This window comes from Dendrobates tinctorius, unplaced genomic scaffold (assembly GCF_039654945.1).
Source record: "Dendrobates tinctorius isolate UK_male_01 unplaced genomic scaffold, ASM3965494v1 ptg000143l, whole genome shotgun sequence".
In the NCBI taxonomy this organism is placed as follows: domain Eukaryota; kingdom Metazoa; phylum Chordata; class Amphibia; order Anura; family Dendrobatidae; genus Dendrobates; species Dendrobates tinctorius.
Window position 1 is genome coordinate 222,967 of NW_027361810.1, and position 14,677 is coordinate 237,643.

General features: G+C 53.9%; 1 protein-coding gene across 1 annotated transcript; it reads right to left on the minus strand.

The window, feature by feature from the left end:
• Positions 1–686: 686 nt before the first annotated feature.
• On the minus strand, positions 687–6,367 carry LOC141049135 (CD63 antigen-like). Its single transcript, XM_073545277.1, has 7 exons — positions 6,214–6,367; positions 4,706–4,894; positions 3,995–4,069; positions 3,762–3,857; positions 3,117–3,266; positions 947–1,030; positions 687–877 (listed from the first exon to the last, which is right to left on the minus strand). Exons 1-7 carry the CDS (start codon positions 6,283–6,285, stop codon positions 812–814), a joined length of 732 nt encoding a protein of 243 aa, XP_073401378.1. The 5' UTR covers positions 6,286–6,367; the 3' UTR covers positions 687–811.
• Positions 6,368–14,677: the final 8,310 nt, after the last annotated feature.

Consider the following 14,677-nt stretch of genomic DNA (forward strand, 5'->3'; position numbering starts at 1 on the left):
GCATCATGCTATGGGGGTGTTTTTCGGCTGCAGGGACAGGACGACTGGTTGCCATTGAAGGAAACATGAATGCGGCCAAGTACAGAGATATCCTGGATGAAAACCTCTTCCAGAGTGCTCTGGACCTCAGACTTGGCTGAAGGTTCACCTTCCAGCAAAGACAATGACCCTAAGCACACACACAGCTACAATAACAAATTAGTGGCTTCAGAACAACTGTGACCATTCTTGACTGACCCAGCCAGAGCCCTGACCTAAACCCAATGGAGCATCTCTGGAGAGACCTGACAATGGCTGTCCACCAACGTTCACCATCCAACCTGACGGAACTAGAGAGGATCTGCAATGAAGAATGGCCGAGGATCCCCAAATCCAGGGGTGAGAAACTTGTGGCCTCATTCCCAAGAAGACTCATGGCTGCACTAGCTCAAAAGATGCGTCTACTCAATAATGAGCAAAGGGGCTGAATACTTATGACCATGGGAGATTTCAGTTTTTCTTTTTTAATAAAATTTGCAAAAATTTCTACATTTGTTTTTTTCAGTCAGGATGGGGGCAGAGTGCACATTAATGAGAAAAAAAAAAATTAACTTTTCTGAATTTACCAAATGACTGCAATGAAACAAAGAAAAATGTAAAGAGGTCTGAACACTTTCCGTACATCCCCCAACAAGAGACCACAGCGATTACTAGAAATGGTTTATTAAGTAAACAGCAGATGATGCGAGACCCCCGCAGAGTCCATAGACCCCCAGCTTTGCACATGAGTATTTACAGGACACCGGTGATCTTGCGGCACGGCGTCATCGGCTCACATGGTCACGTAGTTGTCCTGTAGGATCTTCACGAGTAAACAGGAAAAGAGAATCCCGAGAATCTGGAGGAAGAAGACGACACGAAGTCATAAAGAAACCCAGGAGAGCAGAGCGGCACAAGCTCGTGTTACCTGAGTGAAGCCCAGGCCGATGCCCACCGCGCCAATCACGTCAAAGTGTTCGGATATCCACGTCTTCATCTTCAGCACACAGCCCTGCGCAACAAACAGCGGCCTGTGGTGAGATGGTACACGGGCCCGCAGCGACATGGCGCTCGTACAACAGCCACCACCTCCCCAGCAGGGTGAGAAGTGTAAACCGTGCAGGGATCACATTTGGGAGTTTTGTTTTTTTTTTTTTATTTGAAGTGTTATATGCAGCCTCCTGATTGGACAGGACCTGTTTAGGAGCTGCATCCTACAAGTGACTGCACCATTCTCCCCCCCGCCCCCTACAAGTGACTGCACCATTCTCCCCCCCCACCCAACCATCTCCACGTCCTACAAGTGACTGCACCACTCCCCCCCCTACAAGTGACTGCACCATTCTCCCCACCACCACCAACCATCTCCACGTCCTACAAGTGACTGCACCACTCCCCCCCCCTACAAGTGACTGCACCACTCCCCACCACCAACCATCTCCACGTCCTACAAGTGACTGCACCACTCCCCCCCCCTACAAGTGACTGCACCACTCCCCACCACCAACCATCTCCACGTCCTACAAGTGACTGCACCACTCCCCCCCCCTACAAGTGACTGCACCACTCCCCCCCAACCATCTCCACGTCCTACAAGTGACTGCACCACTCCCCCCCCCTACAAGTGACTGCACCACTCCCCCCCAACCATCTCCACGTCCTACAAGTGACTGCACCACTCCCCCCCTACAAGTGACTGCACCACTCCCCCCCAACCATCTCCACGTCCTACAAGTGACTGCACCACTCCCCCCCCCTACAAGTGACTGCACCATTCTCCCCACCACCACCAACCATCTCCATGTCCTACAAGTGACTGCACCACTCCCCCCCCTACAAGTGACTGCACCACTCCCCCCCAACCATCTCCTCGTCCTACAAGTGACTGCACCACTCCCCCCCCCTACAAGTGACTGCACCATTCTCCCCACCACCACCAACCATCTCCACGTCCTACAAGTGACTGCACCACTCCCCCCCTACAAGTGACTGCACCATTCTTCCCCCCCACCACCAACCATCTCCACGTCCTACAAGTGTCTGCACCACTCGCCCCCTACAAGTGACCACCAGTCTCCCCCCCCCCCCCCCCAACCATCTCAACGTCCTACAAGTGACTGCACCACTCCCCCCCCGCCCCCTACAAGTGACTGCACCACTTCCCCCCCCCCCACCATCTCGACGTCCTACAAGTGACTGCACCACTCCCCCCCCCCCCCCACCACCATCTCGACGTCCTACAAGTGACTGCACCACTCCCCCCCCGCCCCCTACAAGTGACTGCACCACTCCCCCCCCCCCCCACACACACCTTTACTCGCCCCACACCATTCATTTCAAGGTTTGTTACAGTGTAGCATTGCAGGCAAAGTGGATCCCACAGGACTGTCTATACCAGATTACTTGGTAACAAACCTTCAGCTGTGAGAGGTCGCAGCCTGTGCTTGCTGACAGGATACAGAATCATCCTGTGAACAGTCAGAGATCTTGAGAAAGACACTGGAAACGTGCGCACTCGCGTCACGGGCGTCCAACCTCATCCCGGGTTTTATAAACTCTGGTTACTAAGGGCGAGTGCACACAGTGCGGAATCATCTGCGGATTTGCAGGTAAAGTGGCCTGCGGTTTGACACCTGGACAGTGGAGCAGGTGTCAAACCGCTGCGGAATCCACAGAAAGAATTGACATGCTGCAGATTTAAAACCGCAGCAAATCTGAGCAGAAAAATCAGCAGCGTGTGCACTGCAGTTTTGAAATCCCATTGGCTAACATGGTACTGTACATTGCTCGCGGATCCGCAGCGTGTGCACATACCCTTAGGTGGACACAAGTCCTCTGCCTCATCTAACAACTCAAAGTGGTTGTGATTCCACGAGAAGTGGCGACCCGGGGGCATAAGGCCGCATCTTACTTATAGGCTTCTGGGTTGGGGGGGACAAAGCGCAGTTTGTTGTTTAGGTCCAGAATCTTCGCGTTTCTGCAGATCGCTGCGGCTGTGTCTTACTGCAACAGCCTTACAAGCCGCTCACTACTGACTGGCCAGATGACCACCTTCCCATACCGGGGACCCTCGGTGTCCGTCACGGCGGTCTCCATACCTCTTGGTACAGGCCCTCACTGTGCCCCAGCGCATCCTCTCCACACTTCGGACGTGGGATCCTGCAGCAGCTGCTGGGAACGGAGCTTTCATAGATTCCAGAAGAGACGTTAAACCAGTCGGTAAAGTTCTTTGCGCCACAACACTGGAACTACGGGAAGAAGAGGGGGATATACGAGAGACCGTCAGTCTGCCACAACGGGGGCAACATGCATAAAATAGAGTAAGCTGCGGACGAGCTCCGCACCCTCATTGGGGGGGGTCTATAACCTTCTGGCCTGGTCTCTATAGCCAGGTCCAGGCTCCACCTAAGGATGCGTTCACACAGTTTAAGTGCTTAAAATCATTTATTAAACTGTAAAGCGCTGCGGAATATGTTGGCGCTATATAGATGAAGATTATTTCAAGTACAAATGCTTCTAGTTTGGAGAAGTTTTTCTGTTCCGAAATGTTTTGGAACAGGGGTTTGTTCTTTTTTGCAGAATTCTGATTGGATTCCATCAGGATCCGCTCCCTAGGATCTACCTGATCTCCCATCTTCCCTCTGAGCAGCACAGTGGATTTCCCATAGAAGTGGACAGGAAGAGTTTTCCTATGAAGAGCATATTGCAGCAGATCCTGTGGTGGGGGGGCTACTCGGACTCACCCTTTGCTGCACCCCGTCCACTGCGCGGGTGACCAGCTTCTCCGCCCCGTACTTGTCCATCACCTTCATAAATCTGCTCAGTAGGTCACGGTGAAGCTGTAATAGAGCGGATTATTACATGGCGGCGGGCGCGGCGCACAATATGGCAGTAATAACCCTCGGGTGTCTGGAGAGGCCATGACTATAGAGGAGGCGCTGCAGTCAGTCTCCACAGACATGGCCGCTCACCTCACCTTGTCTCTGTAGGAATAGGCCGACATCCCGACTACGATTTCTGCGACAAAGACCAGAAGCATAATCCCTGTGAACTGAGAGAGGGGAGAGGAGACATGACGGCGCCAACAAACACGGAAAATGGAGGCCAAGTCCAGAGAGTGCCCCCCTCAGACCGCGCTGCACCTGTACAGGTGAATGGAGCGGCGACCTCACTGGCACTCACTATTCTGCAGCTTCAGAGCTGAGATCTCTCAGCATCCCCTGCTGCTTCAGCATCTGCACAGACCTTTGTCCCCCATGTCCATAAGCTTGCTGACTGTTTCCAGGAAAACTAGCAGAATAAGGGTGTGTGCACACACTGCGGATTCTGATGCGGATTGATCCGCCCGGATTTCGCAAAATCCGCAAGTCAAGAGACCTGCGGTTTATCTGTGGATTAGGCTGCGGTTTTGCCCTGCGGCTTATCACCTCTACAATGGAGGAGATGGTAAATTGCAGCGGAATCCGCAGAAAGAGTTGACATGTCAATTCTTTCTGCAGATTAGAAGCCGAAGCAAATCCACGCGGAAACATCTGCACCATCTGCACTGCGGTTTCCATTTCCCATAGGATATTATGGTGCTGTACAACAGCAGAAACTGCTGCAGATCCGCAGCGTGTGCACACAGCCTAATGAGTGCAGCTGTGGAGTAACGAGGACGCCGCCGTCAGGGTTACGGGGAACATACGATTTTTATCAGGATGAGGTTTTCTTTGATTGCAGCCACAGCCCCGAAACCAGAAAGGAAGAAAATGACCATCCCCACGACAGTCAGGACCATGGGGGCGCCGGATGAAGTCTCCACCACGACTACGGAAACATCCGATAACTTCATCTGTGCCGAGGCCCCGAGACAGATCAGCACAACACCGGTCACCTGACGGAGGACAAGAGCACCGGTCACAGCAAGTAACGGCTCCGGCAGACACCGGATAAGGCCCCGTGCACACCCGCAGGAGCATACAGCAGGCTGTCTAGGCAGGAGAAGAGACGGCGAAACAGCCAGCACGTCTGCATCCCTCACAAATACTGACCGTGTGAACGCGGCCCAAGTGTGTGATCATGGGGGGCCTGGCTCCAGAGACCCCACTGATCCCGAGAAGCCAGCAGCGGCCCGTATGTCTGCATCACAAATACTGACTGTGTGAACGCGGCCCAAGTGCGTGATTGTGGGGGGGCCTGGCTCCAGACACCCCACTGATCCCGAGAAGCCAGCAGCGGCCTGTATGTCTGCATCACAAATACTGACTGTGTGAACGCGGCCCAAGTGTGTGATCGTGGGGGGGCCTGGCTCCAGAGACCCCACTGATCCTGAGAAGCCAGCAGCGGCCTGTATGTCTGCATCACAAATACTGATCATGTGAACGCGGCCCAAGTGTGTGATCGTGGGGGGGGCCTGGCTCCAGAGACCCCACTGATCCTGAGAAGCCAGCAGCGGCCTGTATGTCTGCATCACAAATACTGATCATGTGAACGCGGCCCAAGTGTGTGATCGTGGGGGGGGCCTGGCTCCAGAGACCCCACTGATCCTGAGAAGCCAGCAGCGGCCTGTATGTCTACATCACAAATACTGACTGTGTGAACGCGGCCCAAGTGCGTGATTGTGGGGGGGGCCTGGCTCCAGAGACCCCACTGATCCTGAGAAGCCAGCAGCGGCCTGTATGTCTACATCACAAATACTGACTGTGTGAACGCGGCCCAAGTGCGTGATTGTGGGGGGGGCCGGGCTCCAGAGACCCCACTGATCCTGAGAAGCCAGCAGCGGCCTGTATGTCTGCATCACAAATACTGACTGTGTGAACGCGGCCCAAGTGCGTGATTGTGGGGGGGCCTGGCTCCAGAGACCCCACTGATCCTGAGAAGCCAGCAGCGGCCTGTATGTCTGCAGCCAGCGCTCACAGACGGAGGGATCCCACTCTTGGGACTCGCGGGTCTCAGCCATCAGACCCCCAGCAATCACACATTTATCCATCCACTGTAAAACAACCCATTCAACCAATGGAGAAGAAGAGTCTAGAAACCATAGGAGCATAAACTGCTCTTTACTGCAGGCAGTTTGTTACAATGTATCAGTGCAGGTGACACTTCGGATGATACAGTGCAATACACCCCTCATCATTGCCTGTAAACCCAACCCCAGGGGTCATCACCAGGATGGGCCCCAACTTATCCAGAGGAGTGACATGGAGCGCTCACCCAGTAGAAGAGGATGACGCAGAGCAGCGCAGCCTTCACACACACCACATTGCCCTGGGGCTCCGTCTTCATGTCTGCAGCCTTGTCTCAGGAGCTGACACTAACTAGAGGGAAAGATTCCTCATCAGATGCCACCATGAGCTAATGAGCCCGAGATCAGCGATCAGCTGAAAGTTAACCCCGCACATTCTGGGCAGCTTCCACCAGTGGATATTGGAAGTAGACAATTTATTCCACACAGGACAGAAAAAACTTGGAGTTGGTTTTGTTGCAGATTGCGCTGTGGATTTGTCACAGGTTGCGCTGTGGATTTGTCACAGATTGCGCTGTGGATTTGTCACAGGTTGCGCTGTGCATTTGTTGCAGATTGCTCTGTTGATTTGTCGCAGGTTGCGCTGTGGATTTGTCGCAGATTGCTCTGATGATTTGTTGCAGATTGCGCTGTGGATTTGTCACAGGTTGCGCTGTGGATTTGTCACAGATTGCGCTGTGGATTGGTCGCAAATTGCGCTGTGGATTTGTCGCAGATTGCGCTGTGCATTTGTTGCAAATTGCACTGTGGATTTGTCACAGATTGCGGTGTGGATTTGTTGCAGATTGCGCTGTGGATTTGTCACAGATTGCGGTGTGGATTTGTCACAGATTGCGCTGTGGATTTGTCACAGATTGCGGTGTGGATTTGTCACAGATTGCGCTGTGCATTTGTTGCAGGTTGCACTGTGGATTAGTCGGAGATTGCGCTATGGATTTGTCGCAGACTGCGCTGTGGATTTGTCGCAGGTTGCGCTTGGATTTGTCGCAGGTTGCGATGTTGATTTGTCACAGGTTGCGCTGTGGATTTGTCACAGATTGCGCTGCGGATTGGTCGCAAATTGCGCTGTGGATTTGTCACAGGTTGCGCTGTAGATTTGTCACAGATTGCGCTGTGGATTTGTCACAGGTTGCGCTGTGCATTTGTTGCAGATTGCTCTGTTGATTTGTCGCAGGTTGCGCTGTGGATTTGTCGCAGATTGCTCTGATGATTTGTTGCAGATTGCGCTGTGGATTTGTCACAGATTGCGCTGTGGATTGGTCGCAAATTGCACTGTGGATTTGTCGCAGATTGCGCTGTGCATTTGTTGCAAATTGCACTGTGGATTTGTCACAGATTGCGGTGTGGATTTGTTGCAGATTGCGCTGTGGATTTGTCACAGATTGCGGTGTGGATTTGTCACAGATTGCGCTGTGGATTTGTCACAGATTGCGGTGTGGATTTGTCACAGATTGCGCTGTGCATTTGTTGCAGGTTGCACTGTGGATTAGTCGGAGATTGCGCTATGGATTTGTCGCAGACTGCGCTGTGGATTTGTCGCAGGTTGCGCTTGGATTTGTCGCAGGTTGCGATGTTGATTTGTCACAGGTTGCGCTGTGGATTTGTCACAGATTGCGCTGCGGATTGGTCGCAAATTGCGCTGTGGATTTGTCGCAGATTGCGCTGTGCATTTGTTGCAAATTGCACTGTGGATTTGTCGCAGATTGCGGTGTGGATTTGTTGCAGATTGCGCTGTGGATTTGTCACAGATTGCGGTGTGGATTTGTCACAGATTGCGCTGTGCATTTGTTGCAGGTTGCACTGTGGATTAGTCAGAGACTGCGCTATGGATTTGTCGCAGACTGCGCTGTGGATTTGTCGCAGGTTGCGCTTGGATTTGTCGCAGGTTGCGATGTTGATTTGTCACAGGTTGCGCTGTGGATTTGTCACAGATTGCGCTGCGGATTTGTCACAGATTACGTTGTGGATTTGTCACAGGTTGCGCTGTGGATTTGTCGCAGATTGTGCTGTTGATTTGTCGCAGGTTGCGCTGTGGATTTGACGCAGGTTGCGCTGTTGATTTGTCGCATGTTGCGCTGTGGATTTGTCACAGATTGCGCTTTGCATTTGTTGCAGATTGCACTGTGGATTTTTCACAGGTTGCGCTGTGGATTTGTTGCAGGTTGCGCTGTGGATCTGTCACAGGTTGTGCTGTGGATTTGTTGCAGGTTGCGCTGTGGATTTGTCACAGGTTGCGCTGTGGATTTTTCACAAGTTGCGCTGTGGATTTGTTGCAGGTTGCGCTGTGGATCTGTCACAGGTTGTGCTGTGCATTTGTCGCAGATTGCGCTGTGGATTTATCACAGGTTGCGCTGTGGATTTGTCGCAGATTGTGCTGTGGATTTGTCGAAGGTTGTCCTGTGGACATCAGCTCTCCTGCTCAGTACATCACTTTCTCTCTGGTCTTCTGGATCAAAGAAGAAAAATAAATCACATTGTCCGATGAATCACGCTGGAGGACGGAGTGGTGACTACCCCGCAGGTAGAGATGTGACACGCAGTGTACAGCCCCGACAATGACACAGAAAAGGACATGGAGGTTCTAACCTAGGAAGACACGAAGGATCCCAATGAGGAAGACGCGGAGGATCCCCCTGAGGAAGACGCGGAGGATCCCCCTGAGGAAGACGCAGAGGATCCCCCTGAGGAAGACGCAGAGGATCCCCCTGAGGAAGACGCAGAGGATCCCCCTGAGGATGATACGGAGGATCCCACTGAGGATGACACAGAGGATCCCACTGAGGAAGACTTGTAGGATCCCACTGAGGATGACACGGAGGATCCCACTGAGGATGACACGGAGGATCCCACTGAGAATTGGGAAGTCCCTGTCACGTCTGTACTGTCCCACAGCAGCGGTCCCTGTCCTTCCATCTATGTCCCTTCTGTCCCAGGGCAGGGGTCCCTGTCCTTCCGGCTATGTCCCTTCTCTCCCAGGGCAGGGGTCCCTGTCTTTCCGTCTATGGCCCTTCTGTCCCAGGGCAGGGGTCCCTGTCCTTCTGTCTATGTCCCTTCTGTCCCAGTGCAGGGGTCCCTGTCCTTCCGTCTGTGGCCCTTCTGCCCCAGGGCAGGGGTCCCTGTCCTTCTGTCTATGTCCCTTCTGTCCCAGTGCAGGGGTCCCTGTCCTTCCGTCTGTGGCCCTTCTGTCCCAGAGCAGGGGTCCCTGTCCTTCCGGCTATGTCCCTTCTCTCCCAGGGCAGGGGTCCCTGTCCTTCCGTCTATGGCCCTTCTGTCCCAGGGCAGGGGTCCCTGTCCTTCCCTCTATGGCCCTTCTGTCCTAGGGCAGGGGTCCCTGTCCTTCCATCTATGTCCCTCCTGTCCCAGGGCAGGGGTCCCTGTCCTTCCGTCTATGGCCCTTCTGTCCCATGGCAGGGGTCCCTGTCCTTCCGTCCATGTCCCTTCTATCCCAGGGCAGGGGTCGCTGTCCTTCTGTCTATGTCTCTTCTGTCCCAGGGCAGGGGTCCCTGTCCTTCCGTCTATGACTCTTCTCTCCCAGGGCAGGGATCCGTGTCCTTCCATCTATGTCCCTTCTGTCCCAGGTCAGGGGTCCCTATCTTTCCGTCTATGGCCCTTCTGTCCCATGGCAGGGGTCCCTGTCCTTCCGTCCATGTCCCTTCTATCCCAGGGCAGGGGTCGCTGTCCTTCTGTCTATGTCTCTTCTGTCCCAGGGCAGGGGTCCCTGTCCTTCCGTCCATGTCCCTTCTGTCCCAGGGCAGGGATCCCTGTCCTTCTGTCTATGTCTCTTCTGTCCCAGGGCAGAGGTCCGAGTCCTTCCATCTATGTCCCTTCTGTCCCAGGTCAGGGGTCCCTGTCTTTCCATCCATGTCCCTTCTGTCCCATGGCAGGGGTCCCTGTCCTTCCGTCCATGTCCCTTCTGTCCCAGGTCAGGGGTCCCTGTCTTTCCGTCTATGGCCCTTTTGTCCCATGGCAGGGGTCCCTGTACTTCCATCCATGTCCCTTCTACCCCAGGGCAGGGGTCCCTGTCCTTCCGTCCATGTCCCTTCTCTCCCAGGGCAGGGATCCCTGTCCTTCTGTCTATGACTCTTCTCTCCCAGGGCAGGGGTCCATGTCCTTCCATCTATGTCCCTCCTGTCCCAGGTCAGGGGTCCCTGTCTTTCCGTCTATCTCCCTCCTGTCCCAGGTCAGGGATCCCTGTCTTTCCGTCTATGGCCCTTTTGTCCCATGGCAGGGGTCCCTGTTCTTCCATCCATGTCCCTTCTGTCCCATGGCAGGGGTCGCTGTCCTTCTGTCTATGTCTCTTCTGTCCCAGGGCAGGGGTCCCTGTCCTTCCGTCCATGTCCCTTCTGTCCCAGGGCAGGGATCCCTGTCCTTCTGTCTATGTCTCTTCTGTCCCAGGGCAGAGGTCCGTGTCCTTCCATCTATGTCCCTTCTGTCCCAGGTCAGGGGTCCCTGTCTTTCCATCCATGTCCCTTCTGTCCCATGGCAGGGGTCCCTGTCCTTCCTTCCATGTCCCTTCTGTCCCAGGTCAGGGGTCCCTGTCTTTCCGTCTATGGCCCTTTTGTCCCATGGCAGGGGTCCCTGTACTTCCATCCATGTCCCTTCTACCCCAGGGCAGGGGTCCCTGTCCTTCTGTCCATGTCCCTTCTCTCCCAGGGCAGGGATCCCTGTCCTTCTGTCTATGACTCTTCTCTCCCAGGGCAGGGGTCCGTGTCTTTCCGTCTATCTCCCTCCTGTCCCAGGTCAGGGATCCCTGTCTTTCCGTCTATGGCCCTTTTGTCCCATGGCAGGGGTCCCTGTCCTTCCATCCATGTCCCTTCTGTCCCAGGGCAGGGGTCCCTGTCCTTCCGTCCATGTCCCTTCTGTCCCAGGGCAGGGATCCCTGTCCTTCTGTCTATGACTCTTCTCTCCCAGGGCAGGGATCCCTGTCCTTCTGTCTATGACTCTTCTCTCCCAGGGCAGGGGTCCGTGTCCTTCCATCTATGTCCCTCCTGTCCCAGGTCAGGGGTCCCTGTCTTTCCGTCTATCTCCCTCCTGTCCCAGGGCAGGGGTCCCTGTCTTTCCATCCATGTCCCTTCAGTCACATGGCAGGGGTCCCTGTCCTTCCCTTCCTCTCTGCAATGTCCAGACCTGGGACTTTGGGGCCCTGCGCTTCTTCTAACTGCCCAGTCCTGGGATGCGGGGGTCCCTCCCGCTTCCCTCTCATACATGGCTCTGTGGCCGCACATCCCGGGATACACGCGAGGACATGTGTGAACACGTTCTAACATTTGGAGAATTTTCCGCAGATTTCCTCCAGGGGCTGTGGTACTATTAACCCTCGGCTGCCTGTAACACCGCAGCCAGCGGCTCATGTCTGACCGCCGCTTGCCTTGGTCTGGGCCGTATTTAGGCTGCGGCTCCTCAGGAGGGTGAAGCAATCGCCTTTATGTTTCCAAATAAGATCCCAGACACATTCATCCTGGAAATGTGTCCACATTGGGCCTTATAAGGGCCGCAGTGCCCTCCTGCCCTCCTAGCTGGCTGCTCACCAGCTCGGTTGTGTAACCTTCCTGTAATAAGGACCTGCGCCCGCTTCTCAGACGTTCTCCTCAAATGTGATGCTGGGATTTCTGCACATTCCAGGAGATGCCAGCGAGGGTGAGAGGGGAGAATTCATCAATGGAAGCCACCAGCCCATAACTGTACGGAATACGGGCTGAGCCCACCCGACTGGAGTATAGTGGGGCAAAGAGTGGCATCCTGGGCATGCAGAGCTGACGGTGCCCACCCTCCACGGAATAAGAGAGGCCTTCATCTCTGAAAGACGTATACTGCTCCCAGCTGAGGGCTCGTTACTTTGTGTCAGTGCAGACAGACATCTGTGGGGTAATACCCGGACGAAATCTGCCTCCTGCCCTGATGTCACAATGTGTCACTACAGACCAGGATGTGATTCTAAGCAGTGGCCAATAGAACCAGACCCTCAGTGGGATGAGACCCCAGGTGATGATGTCCCCGGGGGGCTGCACTAATCACTGGTCATGATGGTTGTGCTGGAATCTGAACACTGTGAATTAAAGAAATCTCATCAGAACCGAGAAAGACTGAGCCCAGCAAAGTGACAAATGGGAGGGACAAAACCTTCACATCCACAGGAATTATTACTGGTTATTATAAATAATTATCCATCTGTCATGGGGTTACCGCGACAGAGGAGCCAGAAGACCGCAGCCTCTGATTTCTCCTACTCCTGCCCTGATTACAAGCACTTCACCTTCATATTAGATGGTGTAAATTTATTTTAGCAGTGCAGGGTGTGGCATGGCGACTGGCCATGTAATTGATGGGTGGTATGTATCACAGAGGTGGGTGTCCTCTGTGATGGAAGCCTGGGTGTGTGTTGCTCAGCAGATCTACTGCTGGGGTTTACTATACATTGGGAGGCTTCCAGGTGACTTGGAGAGATGAGTGGGTCCAGTCACCTACATACCGACCCCAGGGGCTGTGTCTCAACGCCCAAGATGGCAGCAGTGCTGGCTAGTGTGAGCCAGAGTGAGGAGTCCTGTGATGACCGATCCATTAAAGTAAATGGCTGCCCACTCTCTCCAGTCCCACAAGCTCACTGCCTCGGGGTTATCCTTGACACTGATCTCTCCTTCAAACCACATATCCGAGCCCTTTCCACTTCCTGCCGACTTCAACTCAAAAATATTTCACGGATCCGTACATTCCTCAACCAAGAATCTGCAAAACCCCTAGTCCATGCCCTCGCTATCTCCCGCCTTGACTACTGCAACCTACTGGTCTGTGGCCTCCCCTCTAACACTCTCGCACCCCTCCAATCTATTCTAAACTCTGCTGCCCGACTAATCCACCTGTCCCCCCTGCTATTCCCCGGCCTCTCCCCTCAGTCAATCCCGCAATGGCTCCCCATTACCCAAAGACTCCAGTACAAAACCCTAACCATGACATACAAAGCCATCCACAACCTGAGTCCTCCATACATCTGTGACCTCGTCTCCCGGTACTTACCTGCATGTAACCTCCGATCCTCACAAGATCTCCTTCTCTACTCCCCTCTTATCTCCTCTTCCCACAATCGCATACAAAATATCTCCTGCGCATCACCCCTACTCTGAAACTCTCTACCCCAACATATCAGACTCTCGCCTACCATGGAAACCTTCAAAAGGAACCTGAAGACCGACCTCTTCCGACAAGTCTACAACCTGCAGTAACCACCGATCGACCAAACCGCCTCACGACCAGCTCTACCCTCGCCTACTGTATTCTCCCCCATCCCCTGTAGACTGTGAGCCCTCGCGGGCAGGGTCCTCGCTCCTCCGGGACCAGTAAAGCGCCATGGAATAAATGGCTCTGTAATAATAAATAATAATAATAATATACCTCCGGAGAGACGCCTCTGAGGATAAGAGGTATCCGGGAACCTGTGTGGTCGTCACAGATAGATAACAGACACTAATCTGTGTTAGGCACACCAGGCTCAGCGAGGACCGTGGGTTCTATGAAGCTGAAAGGTGGTCGGACGGCGCACGGGGTGCTGCATGTTACCAACTATCTGAGATTTGGTTTATGTTGTATATTAATAAACCGAATGGACTTGTTTTAACTCTTAGTGTCCCAGCATATTCCTCGAAGACCAGCCAAGTGAGTACTGCCCGTCCACAGATAGTGGAGATGTGTTACAGTCATGTGGAGCCGTGCAGAGCTTGCGGAGCCTCGCTGAGCCTTGCAGAGCGGTGCGGAGCCTCGCTGTCACGTGCCCCGTCCTGTGTGACACGGCCAGCAGGCCGGTAACTAATACAACAGGACACGGCACGTGTAATTGTCCAGTGTGACGCGGCCCGCAGGCCGATAACTAATACAACAAGACAAAGGGGATAGGGAAACATTTACAACGGTGGGCCCTACGATAGGGAACGGGGGATGTGGAGACCTTCTGCACTCCCCTGAGTCAGTGTCCCTAACGTTCCTTATGCCAGTTCCGCACCGGGCGCCGCTCAGGAACCTGTAGCCCTGGCACACCCTACACCTATCCCTTGCTAGGGAGCTGGGTGGTGCAGGCACTGGCCCCACCGCTGCACTAACACCAACATGAGGAAAAGTGACAAACGGAAACACGTAGCTTTGCTCTGATGCACTTGCTCCTGGCAACAGAGAACAACACCTGACTGCATCTTCCTCCACCGTGTCCAACACCTGGAAGCAGCTTTACAGCAACAGCGTCCAGCACTGAGTGCCCCCTTGGAGCAACAAAGTCCAGCACCTGAGTGCAGCTCTCCAGCAACCGAGTCCGGCAAACTGAGTGCAGCTCTCAGTAACAGAGTCCAGCAAACTTAGTGCAGCTTTACACCATAGCTGCCACTCCACAAAGCTTTGCAGGAATTCTTCACTGACACCATAGCTGCCACTCCACCATGCTTTACACGAACTCCTCACTGACACCATGGCTGCCACTCCAGGACTCTGAATGAGCCACCCTGGACTCTCCTCCAGCTCCCATCCAGCTCCTTCCTTCACCCAGGATGGTTGGAAAGCCCAACAATAATAATATCACCAACATCAGTGAGTACTACTGACACACCTTTATAGAGCAAACACACCTGTTAGTGATTCCCGTGCAATCACTCTAACCACCACCGGGGGCAAACT